The following is a 19,651-nucleotide window of genomic DNA, read 5'->3' as shown; positions in this document are numbered from 1 at the left end:
TCACCATTAGAGAGAAAAATGATATTACCATTGCCCAGGAAAACAGACCTCAATTATCCATCAAATGTTTTTGGTTCTTTATTCGTGTCTCACCTAAAATGGGGAATTAGCCTACCGGAATAGTTAATGCAAAATTTTAAAACATCTTTACCAATGAATAAACAATCATGAATTCTAAGAAACTTGGTGTCTCCATCATGTCTATGAAACCCTGATTCCAAACATTTGTATGTCATACCAAAGGTATTTCTTGTACAGCTCAAATTTCTTTACCAGTTTTCCTACTGTGAAGGATTCTCAGGTTATGAGGTCATCCCAGTAGAGGTGTGTTCAGTACATTCTGAATCATGATGCCAAACCAGTAAAAGCATGTACTGTCCAGTATGCATTTAGAGACAATGTGGTCCATTTGTAGGATTTTTATTTGCTGGGTAGGTGTCTTTTACAGCTTGATTTCTCTCTGTCTGATTTCATCCAGTATTTCATCCCTCATCTTGAGCTTGACATGCAGGGATTACAGAGACATGTCCATTCGTGGTTCCCTTGACAACAATATAGAAGTGTATTGTCACTTCTGGAAATGTCTTTTAAAGAGAGCCCCAGAATTTTCTAATGATTTCTAACTGGAGTTCTAATCAGATCCACCCATGCTTAGCCTTTCTGAATCCAGCCAAGATTGTCTACATATTAATATATTAGACTTTAACTGAGAAGAAAATAAAAATACAGTTTTCTCTGCTTTATTAATGAAAACTTTTTTTCGTGACAGTTTGGTGTAGTGGTTTTAAAGTATCAGGCTAGAAACTCAGACACAGTAAGCTCTGCCTTAGGCATGCAGCCTACTGTATAACCTTGTGTCTATCATAGTATCACGGCCCTAGGAAGAAGCAATGACAAACCACTTCTGAAATTTTGCCAAGAAAATTGCACTTGCCATGAGTCAGTTGCAACTCAGAGGCAACTCCCCATAAAAGAGATATTTTGCACAACTACCGGCACTTCATTCTCTCTATGTATTATTTCTCTTCCTTTGAAAGAAGTTACATATTTCAATTGTCATATTCCAATCATGAGAACAATCTAACCAGCCATATTTGGTTTCCAGTATTAAGAACATAAATGCATGCTTATTTCCCATACTCAAAGTTCTACTATATAGTGTTTAAAAATTCATGTACTGATAGATTACCTCTAGGTTTTGGTTGCCAAGCACAAGAGAATCCCTTAAAACCTTTTGATCAACTTCACCATACTCCAGCCAAACACACTCTAAAGTTCTGTGATATAAGCAACCGTTACCTAACAAAACTGAGACCAGAACCTGAGAAACTAAGTATCAAGATGATTTTTACTGACTTTTATTTGAATGATATTTAAGCCACTTAATTTGTATTACTTCAGTTCATCTTGGATTTTACCTAAATGGAAAAATAAATTATATGGGTTCCAGATTCACTCTATAAGGGAAAATACAGGTTATCAACTCGCATAGGAAGGCTTATGTATGCCACTTCACAGTGCTTTACAGCCCTCTCTAAGCATTTTACAGAGTCAGCATATTGTTCCCAACAATCTGGGTGCTTATTTTACTAACCTTAGAAGGGTGGAAGGCTGACTCAACCTTGAGCTGGTGAGATTCCAACTGCCAAACTTCTGGCAGCTGGCAATCAGCAGAAGTAGCCTGCAGTACTGCATTCTAACCACTGCACCACCACACAAAATGCTGTCCAGGCCTGTTCATTGATGCCACCAAGCCTCTCTTTATTAAAAATAAATATTGAATCTAAATACCTGCAATTCTGGGATTCCTATAACATGTATTATGAAGAATAGTTGTGCAATATAAATTTCAATTACAGGTAGTCCCTGATTTACAGTTCATTTAGTGACCGTTCAAAATTTCAATGGCACTGAAAAAGTGACTTAAGACAGTTGCAGAATCCCCAGGGTCACATGATCAAAATTCAGATGCTTGGCAACTAACTCATATTTATGGCATTGCAGTGTCCAGGGTCATGTGATCAACTTTTACAAACTTCTGACAAGAAAAGCAAATGGGGAAGCCAGATTCACCTAACAACTGTGTTACTAACTTAACAACTGCAGTGATTCACTTAACAACCATGGCAAGAAAGATTGTAAAATGAGGTAAAATTCACTTAACAATTGTCTTGCTTAGCAACAAAAAATTTGGGCTCAGCTCTGGTTGCTATCTGTACCACAAAACTGCTTAAACAAAACTAACAATATATGTAAAAGTAAAGCGAATACCAACCCTGGCCGACTACATCCATTCCTCCCTATCCAGTTTGAAGAAAATCTTGCTGCAACTCACTATTCACTAAAAGATTTCTGTCACTGTTTTCAATATGAAAGGAACCTTCTATTTTGTGTTCAGAATCTTCCAGTCATCCCTGCCCTGTCTAGTGTCCTCTCTCAAAGCTCAGAGAGTGATTTCCAGTCAGGGTAAACAATACCAACCCTTTCTTAACTATTTGTAAGTGTAGGATCATATCATATCACAAATGCAGCACAAGGTGGTGCTATTGTATAACAGAGAACAATATCCAAAAGCCAATTGCTCTTCTGGTGGCCTGCAAAAATAAGACATTATTTGGACCTCAAAGACAAAGGCAACAGAGTTCATGAAAAACAGACTTAAGAAATCTGGGGGGAAAACACACCCAGTTCAAGATACAGAGATAGGACAAAATAAAGATTTCTTGGGAGGAATAACTGTGGACAGTGATTCCTGTGTTTTCATTCTGCATTCAAGTGAACCTGTATCAATGGAAAGAGATTGCATTAAAAGGCAAGTTCTGGCTTTTTTTCTCTGTCTGAATATTCTTTGTCTAGAAATGTGTGAGTCTTTGCGCTATTCAGTGCCTGAAGAAAAGAAAACTGGATTTCTAGTAGCTAATGTGCTGAAAGACTTAAAAATAGATGTAAAAGAATTATCTGCTAGGAAAGCCAAGCTTGTTCCAAAGGGCTCTAAAGAGTATTTCCTGCTGGATCTTCATTCTGGGAACCTAATATTAAAGGATACAATTGACAGAGAGGTTCTGTGTGGTCAGAATGAGCCCTGTATTCTATTCTCTGAAATTGTGCTAGAAAATCCATTAGTGCTACATGGAATTGAAGTTGAAGTAGAAGATGTGAATGATAACGTTCCCCAATTCTCTAAAACGGAGTTCCTTTTTGAAATATCTGAACACATTCCAACAAAGACCAGATTCCCTTTGGAAAGGGCTGAAGATTTAGACAAAGGAGAAAATAATGTTCAGAATTATACACTTACTCCTAATGAACACTTTAAACTAGAAGTGCAAACTCACACTGATGGTAGCAAATATGCAGAACTGATTTTAGAGAAAGCATTAGACCGTGAGACGATTCCTCAGATTACCCTAATTTTACAAGCAGTGGATGGAGGGTTTCCAAGGAGAACTGGTGTAGTGCAAATAATAATTGATATTTTAGATGCAAATGATAATGTTCCTCATTTTGAACAATCTGTGTACAAGGTGCAGCTTATGGAAAACAGCCCTCCAGGTTTATTGGTCACTAAAATTGCAGCCAGTGATGGTGATAAAGATGCCTATGCTCACATTACTTATACTTTTAGCCAAGTACCAGGAAATGTGCTCAGAACATTCAATTTAAACAATCATACTGGAGAAATTACTCTTGTAGGGAAAATTGATTATGAAGAAAATAGCAAATATGAACTGAATATCAAAGCCACAGATGGAGGGGGACTGTCTGCTTACTGTAAAGTCCAGGTGGACATTGAAGATGAGAATGACAACGCCCCAGAAATAACCCTATCATCTGTCATTAATCCCATACCAGAAGATTCTCCCCCAGGAATAGTGGTGGCCCTCTTTGGTGTCAGAGATCAAGACTCTGGGTACAACAGCAGAACTGTCTGCAACATTGATTCAAACTTGCCCTTTATCCTAAAATCCACAAAGAACAATAATTACCAGCTTGTGACTCAACAGCCATTGGACAGAGAACAAATGTCACAATATAACATCACCATCATAACCACTGACCAAGGCTCTCCCAGTCTCACTTCAATGAAAATTATTACTATTGATATTTCAGATGTCAATGACAACCCTCCAGAATTTGAAAGATCTTTCTATGATTTCCACTTGAGAGAAAATAACATTCCAGGTTTGCTCATTGGATTAATTCATGCAATTGATTTGGATGCAGAAGAGAATGCCAAAGTAACCTACTCTCTTTTGTTTGGAAAGATCAGGGAAGAGCCTGCATCATCTTATATCTCCATTAACTCTGAAACTGGGAACTTGTATGCCATTCGATCTGTGGATTACGAGGATATACAGGATTTCCAGGTGATGGTGAGGGCTGTAGACAAGGGCTCCCCTCCACTGAGCTCAGAAACGATGGTCCGAGTTCTTATCTCAGATGCAAATGACAATGTCCCCTTCATCCTCTGCCCCCTTCAGAACAGCACTTCTCCATCAAATGATCTGGTTCCCCGGGGAGCAGAGACAGGCTACCTAGTCACCAAAGTGGTGGCAGTGGACAGAGATTCAGGGCAGAATTCTTGGCTTTCCTATCAGTTGCTGAAGGCCACAGATCCAAGTCTCTTCGCTGTTGGGACTCAGAATGGAGAGGTGAAAACCATGAGGCCAATGAACATCCGAGACAGTTTCAAGCACACTCTTATTGTGGTAGTTAGGGATAATGGGCATCCTCCTCAGTCTGTCTCTGCAACCCTAAAAATTCTTCTAGTGGATGGCTTCTCTGATCCTTATATGAAGATTATGGATAAACCTAAGGGTGAAGTCCCACAAGAGGGAGATCATACTCTAACAATGTATTTGATTATCTGCTTAGTTGCCATCTCATCCATTTTTCTGCTTTCTGTCATGGTGTTTATTGCAACCAAGTTTCAGAAGCGAAGGAAGTTCATAGGAAGTTCTCATTCTGTATCGAATTTCCCTGTGGAACAAAATGTGCAAGAAAATTGTGGAGATCGTGCTTCTGACACATATTGTCAGGCCTATAATTATGAAATATGTTTAGCTGGTGGGTCTTTAAATAGTGAGTTCAGATTCCTCAAGCCAGCGTTCCCCATTTTTTCAATGGATCCAAGGAATTCAACAGTCTCTCAGGATACTAAAAGTCATGTCAAGGAAAATGAACTGATCTCTCAGGTAAGAATAATGTTAAACCTTTCCAACAGTTTTTTATCTTAAATTTCTAATATTTGATTATTTAAAGATGTCATAGGGAGCAGATTTTCTATGGTTAATTCTAAAAAGTTGTGTCCATGACTGCATTGTTCTGCATTTATTTCTGAATAAATCTTTTTGTTTTGCTTTGTTTTCTTTAACTTTCCTTTGGCTTTTTCTCACTTTTTTTCTGTAATCATCTTTTGTAACATTCATTTATGTTGATCGTTTGAAGAAGTCAAAATCGTCTTTCCTATTAAGATAGAGAATTTTCATGTGATTCTTTGAGTCTCAGAAAGACTGGAAAGAACTGCACCTGAAAGGAAAGTTAAAGGCTTTGAATAAAAAATCCTTTCACTTCAGAAAAAACTCCTCCTATGATCTCTTCCTCACTTATGCATTGATGGTCAGGATGTATATTCTATTTCACATTAGTTTCTGGTTAAAATAGAAAAAAGATATCTAAATGTCAGTATATTGTGGGATATGAAATTGGGAAGACAGGTGTTCCAATTAAAGCTAGATTCCTTGCAAATGCTGTTACCATATTAGCAATTGTTATGATGTTACAATATTTTATTGGAAAACACAGAGGTATTTTTAAACATGTGGGCAATATGGGTATACTGATCATGATTCAAGTGATTTTAGGTGCTGATCACATGAAGATTGTTATACATCTTGTACAAAGAGTTGAATGAGTCCAATCTGCACATACTGGCCCAAAAAACTCACAAAGGTTTTTGCCAAGCAAAATGAAAGTCCAGTGAGTAAACTGGAGTCCCCCATCATTTCATTTTGCCATAATCTCCAGCTTTAAACAAAATCTTCCATTTGCTTTTAGCATGTGGTAGAAAAACAGACTTACATAAACTCACTAATCCTTGTTAGTGCCATCATTCAAATGGTGTCACACAACTGAAGACTTCCCATATTCAGGGCACAGATATAGAATAGTGATAGTAGTAACTGCAAGAGGGACTCTTAGTGGACAATCACTTAAATATTAGCTAGCAGTGTGCTACAGCCACCAGAAAAGCCAATTCAATTCTAGGCTGCGTTAACAGAGCGATAGAACAGAACAGAACAGAACAGAACAGAATAGAATAGAATAAGCTGGAATCAACATCAAGTGAAGTGTTACTACCATTTTATAATGCTTTGGTAAGACCACACTTGGAATATTGCATTATGTTTTGTTCGCCATAATATAAAAAAGGTGTTTAAATTCTAGAAGAAGTGCAAAGAAGAACAACAGAAGATGATTAGGGGGTTGGAGGAGAAAACATATGAAGAATGGATGCGGGAATTGAGTATGTCTAGTTTAATGAAAGAGTAGGGATTGGGGTGACATGATAGAAATGTTCCAATTTCTAAGGGCTGCCACAAACAAGAGAGGGTGACCCTATTCTCCAAAGCACCGGAAAACAGGACCAGAGGCAATGGATGAAAACTAATCAAGGACAGAAACCAACTGTAAGGACCAGCCTCTCCCCCGCTTCAGAACAAGTATAGCCTCTTGATAAACTTTGTATTTCAAAAGGAACCTTTAATTGAAAAGAGGGTGAAAGCAAGTCAGAATTCAAAGCAGGCTCTGAGGTCCCTCAGGGCATACAACTAGGATAAAGGAGATTAGAAACCCTTCCCAACAGTCTGATGTGGATTCCACCAATCCACAGGTGTGAAGATGTTATTGTACCATGCCTCTGAGAAAGCAGATAAGAAAATTTTCTCAGGGCTATCTTCCAGCGCTTGTAATCCACATGGTCGCCCTTCTCCCCTTGCATTCCCCCAAGAGGTGAGAATTTTCCGGACATCTGGGGCACTAGGCAATGGTTACAAATCAGGTAAAAGGTTATGCAAAAGACAAGGCAAGAAATAGGACACCTAGGATACATAGAGAGGAAAAAGAACTAAATGTATCAAATTCCCTTCTTTCACTGAAGAATGGCAGATACACAGATCTGACATATTGACTTCCTCACAAAAATGGAAAATTCACCTGGAAGACATAAAACATATAATACATTAAGAATTAGGATGGTTTGTGAGGGTATTTCAGGTGGAATTTCCTTAACGGTGTGGGGGCTTTTACATGTTTTTGGCTACCCATTCATTTTGGGAGGAGGGTAGGTGTTTCCATGCTACTAAATATTGTGTGGAGCCATGGTGAGTGTGTGAGACCAGGATATCTTTAATTTGAAAATGTTGTTCCCCTTCCATCATAATGGGGGTTGGAGGTGTGGGAAGAGGGGTTCTGATCTTTGAAGTTATTCTGGTTTGAGTAGGCTGCAGTGAAATAAGTGTCTTAGGAAGTAGGAGTTCTGCAGTGACAGGGTGAATAATTCTGGTGATGGGAAATGGGCCAATGAATTTTGGTCCCAGTTTCTTAGAAGGTTGTAATGATTGTAGGAACTTTGTAGATAAATATACGCAGTTCCCAACTTTGAACGATTTGGGTTCACAGTGTTTTTTGTTAGCTTGAGCTTTAAAAGATGCTCTAGCCTCTTGTAGGGCTAGTCTGACCACTGGCCAAGTGGTTTGTAAATTGTTTATCCACTCCTTAAGGGAGGAATGTCAGGTTGCTTGGTGGGTAGCTCTGGCATGGGGTTGAATTCTTGTCTTGTAGTTACCTAGAATGGGGTGAAACCAGTGCTACTGTGTACAGAGTTATTATAAGCTACCTCAGCAAAAGGTCAGTCCAATTTTCCTGTTGGTAATTAACATCTTAAATATTGTTCTAATATTCCATTGGCTCTCTCCACCCCCCACCCCCCCATTCGTCTGGGAGTGTTGCAAAGAGTTCAACCCCTGAGCAGAGCCTAATAGGTTTTTTAAAAGCCCACCAAAATTTTCAGGTGAATTGAACCCCTCTGTCTGAGATAATCCATTGGGGAGCTCCATGGAGGCGATAAACGTGTACTAAAACCCTTTTTGCTAATGTCTTGGCTGTTGGGATCTTTTGGCAGGGTATAAAATGGACCTGTTTTGAAAAGAAGTCTATTATAATCCAAACGACTGTTTCCTGCACTTTCAGGCAGCTCCACTACAAAATCCATAGAAATCTCTCTCCAGGGTGCTGAAGGTTCTGCTACAGTTTGTAGAAGTCCTGGGGATTTTCCTTGTCATCTTTTTGCAGCTGTGCAGGTGGGGCAGTTAGCAGCATAGCTCTCAATGTCTTTTTTTAAGGGATGGCCCCCAGAATTGTCTTTTGATGTACAGTTTTTACAAATCCAAAATGTCCAGCTATTTTGGAATCGTGGCATTGTTTCATGAGGTCCAGTTTCTGGCTGGCAGGGACGTAAAGTTTGTTCTCAACCCAGGCTAGACCGTCTTTTAGTAAGCAAATATTTTTGTGGGCTTGGAGCCAGTCATCCTTAAATAGTGCCTCCTTAAATTTGGAAGCCGTTGCGTTGTCAACAAGTGGTTCTTTTTTTTTTGCTTGTGATCAGGTGATCATTTTGATAGCTAGCTGGGGTGTTGGAGTATGGGTTTAACCATTTCAGTCTTTTTGGTGTTGTACTGGGGTTTCTCTGAAAGGGCATTGGCCAAGAAGTTTTTCCCTACTAAGAGATACTTGAGAGTGAAATTAAAGTGTTTAAAGTATTGCGCCCAACATACTTGTTTGGGGGAGAGTTTCTGTGGAGATTTCAGGGCTTCTAAATTTTTATGATCAGTCCAGACTTCAAAGGGGATTTTGTTCCCTTCTAGGATATGTCTCCATGTGAAGAGGGCCCATCGCATGGCATATACCTCTTTCTCCCATATGGCCCATCTTTGCTCGGTTTCTGTCAATTTCTTGGAAGTGTATGCACATGGTTGCAATTGTCCATGTTCATTATTTTGGAGTAGGACTGCTCCCACTGCCATGTTGCTGGTGTCTGCTTGGATGATGAATGGTTGCTCTTGATCTGGGTGTTTTAGGATAGGTTTGGCTGTGAATAATTGTTTGAGTGTTTTGAATGCTGCTTGACGTTAAGGGTTTGCCTTGGTTTCAGTCCCCCCCTTTTGTTTTTAACAAGTTTTTAATGGGGCAGGTGATATTTGCAAAAGCTGGAATGAACTAATGGTAAAAGTTTGCAAAACCCAGGAAACTTTGTATTGTTTGCAGGTTTGGGGCGGCTCCCAATCGATGATGGCTTTTACTTTTTGTGGGTCCATCTCTATTCCCTTGTGAGATATTCTATATCCCAGGTAGTCAATTTTTTTCTTGGTGGAACTCACATTTAGAGAGTTTTGCATAGAGTTTGGCAGCTTGGAGTTTCATGAGAACTGCTCAGACTAGTCTTATGTGCTCTACTTTTGTTTCAGTGTAGGACCCCTTTGTATAAATGTTCATGGGGTACATCATTAATTAGTTGCATAATTACAACAGGGGCTCCTTGTAATCCAAAAGGGAGTACCTTAAATTGGTAGCATCCCGGTGGGGTGTTAAAAGCAGTCTTCTACTCATCCCCTTTCCTAATTCTGATGTGATAGTATGCCTCTCATAAATCTAGCTTTGAAAAGATTTTTATTTTAGAGATGTGGGTCAGCACGTCCTTCATGAGGGGGAGTGGGTACATATTCAAACCTGCTCTTTATCCTAAAATCCACAAAGAACAATAATTACCAGCTTGTGACTCAACAGCCATTGGACAGAGAACAAATGTCACAATATAACATCACCATCATAACCACTGACCAAGGCTCTCCCAGTCTCACTTCAATGAGAATTATTACTATTGATATTTCAGATGTCAATGACAACCCTCCAGAATTTGAAAGATTTTCTGTGATTTCCACTTGACAGAAAATAACATTCCAGGTTTGCTCATTGGATTAATTCATGCAATTGATTTGGATACAGAACAGAATGCTTTGTTTGGAAAGATCAGGGAAGAGCCTGCATCATCTTACATCTCCATCAACTCTGAAACTGGGAACTTGTATGCCATTCGATCTGTGGGTTACGAGGATATACAGGATTTCCAGGTGATGGTGAGGGCTGTAGACAAGGGCTCCCCTCCACTGAGCTCAGAAACAATGGTCCGAGTTCTTATCACGGATGAAAATGACAATGTCCCCTTCATCCTCTGCCCCCTTCAGAACAGCACTTCTCCATCAAATGATCTGGTTCCCCGGGGAGCAGAGACAGGCTACCTAGTCACCAAAGTGGTGGCAGTGGACAGAGATTCAGGGCAGAATTCTTGGCTTTCCTATCAGTTGCTGAAGGCCACAATCTCTTCGCTGTTGGGACTCAGAATGGAGAGGTGAAAACCATGAGGCCAGTGAACATTTGAGACCGCTTCAAACTTACTCTTATTGTGACAGTTAGGGATAATGGGCATCCTCCTCAGCCTGCTTCTGCAAGTTTGAGAATTCTTCTATTGGATGGCTTCTCTGATCCTTATATGAAGATTATGGATAATCCTAAAGGTGAAGTCCCGCAGGAGGATACTCTAACACTGCATTATCTGCTTGGTTGCCATCTCATCCATTTTTTGGCTTTCTGTTTATTGTAATCTAATATCAGAAATGGCAGAAATTCATGGGCAGCATTAGTTCTGTATCTAATGTAATTTTGGGACACAATTTGCAAGAAAATGGTGGTGATCCTTGTTCTGATACAATTACGAGGTAGGTTTCACTGGTTGATTTTTGACTAGTAAGTTCCAATTCTTCAGGCCTGTTTCCTGGGTTTTTTCCCCTTCTTCTTTCTTTAATGGATTCTCTTTGCAGCCAAATGCATACAAGAAATTCAATAGATTCCCATAAAACCAAAACTCATATTAAGGAAGATAAACTGATGTCCAAAGTTGGAATAGTATGAAAACATTTCAAACAGTTTTACATTTTAATTTATAATATTTTATTATTTGAATATGTTGTCAACTGTAGAACTGTTTTCTTGTGATTAATTCTAGGAAAGATTTATCTCTGAGAAGATTGCTTTGTCTGGTATACATTTTTTTTCTTTCTTTTTCTTTTGTTTTTCTTTCTCACTGTTTCTCTGTATTTTGCTTTTGTAATCTTCAATCCTGTTCGTTTTGAGGAAGTCACAATAATATTTCATGTGATTCTTTGAGTTTTCACAGTATTGAAAGAAAAGTAACAGGGAGCATAGGGGCTTTGAATACAGTAGCTCTTACTTCAGAAAGAACCTCTTCCTATGTTAGGCTAGAACTAATACTATTTTGATCACCTTCATATTTTTTAAAAATTAAAACTCTAATAATTTCAAAATAAGGATTGCCTACAGTTACATATCCTGTGGACTTTATTCATATTATTCTATGACTGAAATTAGTTAAATCTAAATGGAGATGATTAACGTAGATCCTTTCCTCTTATTGTTCTGTTCCAATATAATCTAAACAATTTATTTCTGGGTACCCTCAGGGAAAATTATATTGCAATTCTAGAGTTGTATCCCTCTCTCTCAATGTGCTGTTGAACAATAATATTATTGTTTGGGGATGAGGTAACTCACCAACCTTAAGAGCCATTATTTCCTGTGGAATCTTCATATTTTGAATAGGTAGAGAGCCTTCAAAACTATGATTTACTGCTTTTAATTTAGAACAGACTCATGAAATAATAATCAGTCCTACAGGAGGATTCTTCAGACAGCCACATGGTGGCAGAATAGGCAAACATATGACTGGAGATTCCGAAATTTTGTGTGAGCTGAAATGAACAAAAAGCTATGACTAGGGTTCTGCAAGAAAACAAGAAGATTTTAACCAATGTAAAGATGAAAGCTGTGAGGTAAAGCAGCAGGAAATGAGCTCTTTGTGAGAGACAATAACTGGATGAAAGTAAGGAGATTTATATTCTGTTCAAGAATTAAGAAGAGTCCTGAATCATGGAACAATGCATTAGGAGTAAACAAGGTATGTATCTTTTTTGGTTGCTTTGTCTTCCTGGAGCATTATGTATTTCAATCTACTATTCTACACCCGAAGAAACCAAAAATGGTTCTAAAGTGGCTAACGTGCTGAAGGATTTGAAACTGGAAGTACAGGAATTCATTGATCGCAGAGCCCATCTCATTTCTGAAAGCACTAAACAGTATTTCTCCCTTGATATTCATACTGGGGATATATTGATAAATGATAAAGTAGACCGGGACGTTCTGTGTAGCCAGAGAGATGTTTGCATACTTACATCTCAAATTGTGCTTGACAACCCGTTGGAATCATACAATATTGAAATAGTAATAGAAGACATAAATGACAATGCTCCCAAATTCTCTAAAAATGAATTTGGGATAGAAATTCCTGAGAATGTTCCTACAAATATGGTACTTCCCTTGGAATCTGCAGATGATGAGGACCTAGGAGAAAACAGCATCCAAAACTATACACTCAGCACCAATGACTATTTTTGGCTTCACGTGCAAAGGAACAAAGATGGAATTTACAGCGTGGATCTTGTTCTAAACAGATCACTAGATAGAGAAAAGGTGTCACGTCTCAATATCACCCTAATGGCTGTTGATGGTGGGGTACCACAGAAAACAGGCACTGTTCAAATTAACATTGATATTCTGGACATAAATGATAACCCTCCTCAATTTTCCCAATCTGAATATAAGGTAAAAATAAAGGAAAACCTTCCTATGGGCACTGCAGTGGCTAAAGTGGAAGCTACAGATCTTGATTTGGGTTTAAATGCACAAGTCATCTACTCATTCCATAGAACGCCTGAAAGAATAAACAGTTTGTTCATTTTAAATGAAAAGTCTGGAGAAATCACTCTTAGGGGACAGATTGATTATGAAAAAGAAAGGAGTTATAGCATGAGCATCAGAGCAACAGATGGAGGAGGACTTTCAGGGCACTGCAAAATACTAATAAAGGTTGAAGATGTCAATGACAATGCCCCAGAGGTGTCCATCATATCTCTGACCCGCATCTTAAAGGAGGATTCGCCTTTGGAGAAGGTGGTGGCCCTCTTCAGTGTGAGAGACCAAGACTCTGGAGATAACAGCAAAACGGTCTGCTCCGTGGAGATGAACCTTCCTTTTGTGCTCAAAGCCACCACAAACAACTTTTATCAGCTTGTGCTCCAAAGTCCCCTAGACAGAGAGACAGTCTCTGAGTACAACATCACCATCACAGCCATTGACTGGGGATCTCCTAGGCTCACTTCAACAAGATTGATTAATGTTCAGATCTCCGACGTCAATGACAACTCTCCCCTTTTTGAAAAGTCTTCATATGACATGCAGATCCGGGAGAATAATATTCCAGGCTTGCTCATCAGCTCAGTCCACGCTCTGGATCTGGACACAAAGCTGAATGCTAAAGTGAGTTACTTAGTTCTGCCCGGGAAGAGTGAGGGCCTGGTGACCTCTTACATCTCAATTAACTCTGAAACCGGAAACATGTATGCCCTCCGATCCCTGGACTATGAGCAGATAAGAGGCATCAGAGTTACTGTGAGGGCATCTGATGGAGGTTCTCCTTCCCTGAGCTCAGAAGTGATTGTCCGAATACACATTATAGATGAGAATGACAATGCTCCCTTCTTCCTGTATCCCCTCCAGAACAACACATCCCCATGCAATGAGCTGGTTCCCAAGTCAGCCGAGGCCGGCTATCTGGTCACCAAGGTGGTTGCAGTGGATGCAGATTCTGGCCAAAACTCTTGGCTTTCCTATGAATTGCTGAAGGCCACGGACCCAGCCCTTTTCAGCATAGGAGCGCAGAATGGGGAAGTGAAAACCAGGAGAGCCCTGAATGAGCGAGACACTAACAAGCAGAGGCTGGTGATACAGATCAGAGACAACGGTCTTCCTCCACAGACCAGCACGGTGTTGCTTAATGTTCTTCTTGTGGATGGCTTTTCGGATCCCTTCCTGAGGAGGGTGGATGTCAGTGTGCAAGAACCGGAAGAAGACAAAACCTTGACCAAGTATTTGGTGATCTGCTTGGCTGCAGTCTCCTTTGTGTTCCTGGTCTGCATTGTTGTGTTTATTGTGGTGAAAGTCTTCAAGAAGGATCCCCAAAGCCATTTTACTGCGGCTGTTCCTCACTTCCCACCTGCCAGTGTTGATACCCAAGAGAACTGTGCTGATTCACAGAACGGGTCGCTTTCCAGGACTTACCGTTATGATGTTTGTTTGACTGGTGGATCCTTAAGTAGCGAGTTCCGATTTCTCAGGCCTCTCTTTCCAGTCTTTTCGGTGGGAGATGTAAATATTCCTGGGTATCACAAGAATTCTGGTTGTGAAGGCATCTCTGAGCAGGGTGCAGATAATCAATTACATGAACAGGTGAGTTACCATTAAATATTTATATATTTGTCATATTATTTTGCCAATTTGGAGGCTGGGTTTTGAAAATGTGCTAAATTAAAATAATATGATATTCAGTAATTTGTAACTTAGAACATTGTAACAACTGAGTTAATTTCTGGGCATATTATATGAACATGGTGATCCTATAAATTAGCTACAATCTTTAACTGATGTTTCTTTTGCTTCAAAGTTCATATATCAAAAAGTTATGGCTTGCCCAATAATAATCTGTAGTCCTAGTAAATATTATGAACATTATTTGCAAACCTCTGGCACTGACATTTTCTTCATGAAGCCCAACTCTAGGCAATGCTTACTCCATTTCCATTGACCCTGATTACACTAGTTCAGTAGATGAACTAATCTAATTCAAAGATCAACTGAACTATTTCAAACCATTTCTTTCTGCAGATTTCCTGTCAGTAGGGTAAGATTTGGTTTGCACAACCTGCTAAATTAATTGATTAAATGCAGGGGTGGGATACGACAGGGTTAACTACTGGTTCGGGATTTACAAGCTTCCCTGCACACTGGGAGCCATACGCTTGTAAATCGTCATCAGCAGGCTGCATGCAGAGAAGCAGTCTTTGAAACAGCCTCTTTTCCTGCTTTTTAAACTGCAGCTGTGCCTCGTTCGGCAGCTGAAGTTGAAAAATCAGGAAATAAAGATCAGGTAAGAACCCAGGTGGGCGGGTGGGCAAAAACATCAGCAGACATAGAACTGGTTCTATGTCTGCTGCTCTTCAGAGCTACCAGTTCTACAGAGGTGGACAGAATCTGTAGAAACTCACCCCTGATTAAATTCAATAAAATAATTTGCATGCAACATAAAATAGGAACCAACTATCATCACCATTTTGTGTGAATCAGGCCATCGTATTAAGTCACTTTTGAGTACAGTCATTTGGGTGAACACAGCAGTTGTTTATAATTTAGTAGTTGGTTAAGAATCTACATATATAAAAACAAAATACCACTCACGCATCATCACAAAATCTCCAGAACCGTAAAGCCTACAAACTTGAAATTTGGCACATATGTTCCTCTTGGCTTGTAGGTGCTCACTAAGAAAGGATTTTTCAAAATGAGCATCTAAGCATTAGTATTTTGTATATTATTATTAACATGCTCTGATCCTAAGGAGTTCTACTCCCCATCTCCACCTAAAAAGAAATCTGTTCCAAATGCAAAACACAAGCAGAGGAGAGGAGTTTCAGTTTCAATTTCACAGCAGCAACCAGCTTCAGTACAGAACAGTTGAGCTAAGCTACACAGAGGCTCCTTGCTGTCTCCTTCTTGTTCACACAGCAAATACTGTTTCAGTTTCCAAACAGCCCTGAACTCTCTCACACACTGACAGGATGCTAGCCAGATGAATACTGATGGATGCTGGTAGGCAGAGGCAGAATTCCCCCCCCCTTATTTTCCTCCCCAAAAACTAAGCCCGACCACATAGTTTCATAGCAAAGCAAGTGCATCGAGTTAGTTTAGTATATTGTATGAACTTAGCTGTTGTGTGTGCAGAAAAATATCCCTTATTCTAAATTGAGTATTTGCACAGTGTACCACTACCATCTTTTTCAATGTTCCCATTATCTTTTTCACTAATTGTTTTCTAATTAGGGGTGGAGTAAAGGAGTTGTGTTATTCAGGATACCTAATGGCATTTAAAAAAAGGAAGTGCATAGTAGATCTGATCAGAAATAAGTATCCTGTTAATTTTTCAATGTTAAATGATTAGAGGCTTGGAAATGATTTGAAGATAGAGGACATCAGCTGCAATAGAATAATAATGCTATGTTGTTATACAGGGAAGACTGGATGCTTCTTTCTGTTTAATTTTTTTTTTAGTTAAAATAAAGTAAAAATAAAGTCATGAAGGTAATGCAACATCTGCATTTTAAATCAGGCTGACAATGATACCAGGAGTATAATATGTGTGAATGTGGTGGATGTTTCAGTTTCAGGGATATATATGTACATATCCATACATACATACATACATACATACATACATACATACATACAGTACATACATGCATAGCAATAGTGAATCTTTGCCCAATAGCTATTTTTGATGATTTCACCTTTATCGCCAAAGTCATTGTATTTTAAATATTCATTTAGAGTAAATATTTTTGTTTTTTCCTATGGTGACTAAGTGTACAAATTTTAAATAACAGACAAAATATTAATCAGCTTTTTTATTTTTAAAAAACTCTAAACATTTAATGACTTTAAATACCATATTCTAAGCTTTCTTTGTTAATATCAGGTCAAGACAGCTAACACTCTTCTGGGTTCTTCTGGTCAAAGAAAGAGACAATTTTTAGCAAGACAAGAATTTTCTTGAAGGCCATAACTTACTTCTTCTATTACATATATTAATCCACCTCTACTATTCTTCAATAGGTGAAGGCCCTCATTTCTTTGCACAATTTATTTGTCCTTTGAAACAAATGTAAGGAAACAAGAAAAGTGTTAAGTCCGTCGTCGGAAAGGAGACTCGGGAGCCAGTGACTAGTTTCAGCTCTTTATTAAGTCCCGAGATCGGCTCGGGTCTAGGGAGATCGGCGGCAGCTTATATTTCCCTGGCCGCGGCGGCCGCGGCCAATGGCACCACTTTGAATCTCCCGCGATTAGTTTCCACCAATTGCGGGGATTTGCGGCGGGCCAATCAGTGCGGCTCGCTCGGCCAATCAGGTTGCCGTGCACTCTGACCAATCATGGTGCAGTGTTACAAGTATGCAAATGGATCGTACAGAACAAAAAGCTGCTGAGATTATTTTCTTGTGCCCTTCAACATTGCAGCTGAAATCAAGACAGACTTCATCGGCAAAGAACAATGCAAATTGCTCTCAGCAAGCTGCAACTGTTCTGTCATCTTCTTCCAAAAGTCTTGGTAATGTATCACATTTGGAAAAGTGTACTATGTAGACACAATGATAGTAAAACAAACAAAATGTTAAAAAGTAGGGGTGCATAGCCCGGCCCCAATCCATGGCTTGTTTGAAACTAGGCTATGCAGCTAGAAATGCGGCAGGTGAGCAAAATTGCGACTAGGTTTCATACTCCTCCTCCCATGGTCCATGGAAAAATTATCTTCCACAAAACCAAAAAGGTTGGGGACCACTGTTTTAGAAGGATGAGTTGGGTGAAAAACAATTACAAGGACATAAAGATGTCTCCAGTATCATACTCAAAACATGTTAAGCAGGCATGAGATATTTATTACTTCTCATTTCAAAATACACTAGTTTTAGATGTGTCTTGAACTATTTTTGATGACAGTTTATGCTAATAAGGAAATCCTCATCCAACCTGGGTCTGCCTAAATACAGAAAAGAAAACCAACCAATCAACCAAACAAACAAACAAAAAAATTGGCATCAACAGTCCGACCAAGCTGAGGCGGGTGCTAGTAGGCCATTAGTTAACTCCAGGATTTAAACAAAAAACAATTTTCTTTAAGGTACCACAAGAAGATAAGAGTCACCTGTTGCACAAAGTTAAAAAAATTCAAAAAATCCCTAACACTATTCTAAACACAGTCACATTTGAATTTCCAGCCTTGTCTGAGGTAACTTCCTCATCCCTAAACCTAACCCAAACGCTCTGCTCAAAAGTAGGATTGCCAGAGGAGTTTCTTAAAAACAACCCAGGTAACAAGAAGTACAATAAATAAGTTTTAAACTAAATTATTTTTATCTACTTATTGACAGGTACAACATAAAGTTACAAGTAATCCCAACTTTCTACCAAAATTGGGATGGAAATTTTGTTAGCTAAGGATGCAGTTGTAAAGCAAGACATCACGAGAGAAGATGGCAAAGAAGTAACAGGCAGCAGAGAGAAAGCAGAGCTGCTTAACTCATTCTTTGCATTGGTCTTCGTGCAAAAAGAAACAATAATCCAACCTACCAAAAACATAACTGTAAAAGACAGACTAGAAATAAAAGTTAAAATAAGCAAAAAATGGTAAGAGAACACTTGTCTGATCTTGATGAATACAAATCACCGGGACCTGACAGATTACATCCCAGAGTTCTAAAGGAGCTGGAAGATGTCATCTCAGTTCTTAAAGGAGTTGGCAGATGTCATCTTTCAAAAACCCTGGAGCACCAGGGAATTACCAGAAGACTGGAAAAGAACTGATGTGGTTCCCATCTTCAAAAAGAAAAGGAAAAGATGTGGGGTGGGGTGGGGTGGGAAGACCCAGGAAACTACAGATCAATCAGCCTAACATCAATACCCAGGAAGATATTAGAAAAGATAATTTTAAAAAAACTGATCTGCCAACATCTAGAAATGAGTAAAGTAATAACTGGAAGTCAGTATGGGTTTCTTAAAAACAGATCATGCCAGACTAATCTTATTTCATTTTTCCACATGGTGACTAAATTAGTAGACCAGCGAAATATTATGGACATAATATACTTAGACTTCAGCAAGGCATTTGACAAAGTAGACCAAGCCTACTTCTTGATAAGCTAGAAAAAAGTGGGATAGATAGCATCACGATCAGATGGATTTGCAACTGGCTGACAAACCATACTCAATGAGTAGTCCTTAATGGTACTACATCTACATGGAGGTAAGTAAGCAGTGGGGTACCACAAAGTTCCATCTTAGGTCCAGTGCTCTTCAATATCTTCATAAATAACTTAGATAAGGGAATAGAAAGGGAATTTACCAAATTGTGAATGATACTAAGCTGGCAGGAAGAGCCAACACCCTAGATCAGTGGTCACCAACTGGTGGGCCGCAGCCCACTGGTGGTGCATGAGAAAATTTTGGTTGTCCACAGTGCACCCGTGTCTGCAATGGGTGATACTGGCAGCAGATGGACTGATGTGCGTGGGGAGGGAGGGTAGCACAGGGGAGATTGAGGCATCGAAGCCCTTCCTGGGTGTTCCCTGGCCTGCAAGGGGGTGGGGTTGGGGGGAAAGGAACGTCTGAACTGGTGCTGGGTGGTGGGAATCTGATGTCTGGAGGCCGACGAGCCACATGCTGAAGACCAGATATCTAGCGGGGAGGTTGGGCAATGCTGCAGTCTCCCTAGCAAACCCATGTCATGGCTGCTGCCTCCTGCCTCAGTGCATTGAGCAGCAGCGGGAAGAGTGTGGACCTCCTGAGCTGCAGGAAGCGGCTG

The 19,651-nt window shown here is 39.5% G+C and overlaps 1 protein-coding gene across 1 annotated transcript in view; it reads left to right on the top strand.

The window, feature by feature from the left end:
- The first annotated feature begins 2,618 nt into the window (after positions 1-2,618).
- LOC113426379 (protocadherin beta-16-like) overlaps positions 2,619-19,651 on the top strand; it is a 138,365-nt gene continuing 121,332 nt past the window's right edge. The window contains exon 1 of the mRNA XM_087960996.1: positions 2,619-5,195. Coding sequence (XP_087817122.1) covers positions 2,646-5,195 — 2,550 coding nt within the window. The 5' untranslated portion in view covers positions 2,619-2,645. The remainder of the gene's footprint in view (positions 5,196-19,651) is intronic.

Source organism: Notechis scutatus, chromosome 3, assembly GCF_049901735.1.
Source record: "Notechis scutatus isolate UNSWTSFEM ecotype Mainland chromosome 3, rNotScu1.2, whole genome shotgun sequence".
Lineage (NCBI taxonomy): Eukaryota > Metazoa > Chordata > Lepidosauria > Squamata > Elapidae > Notechis > Notechis scutatus.
This window is presented reverse-complemented; position numbering and strand designations above follow the sequence as displayed.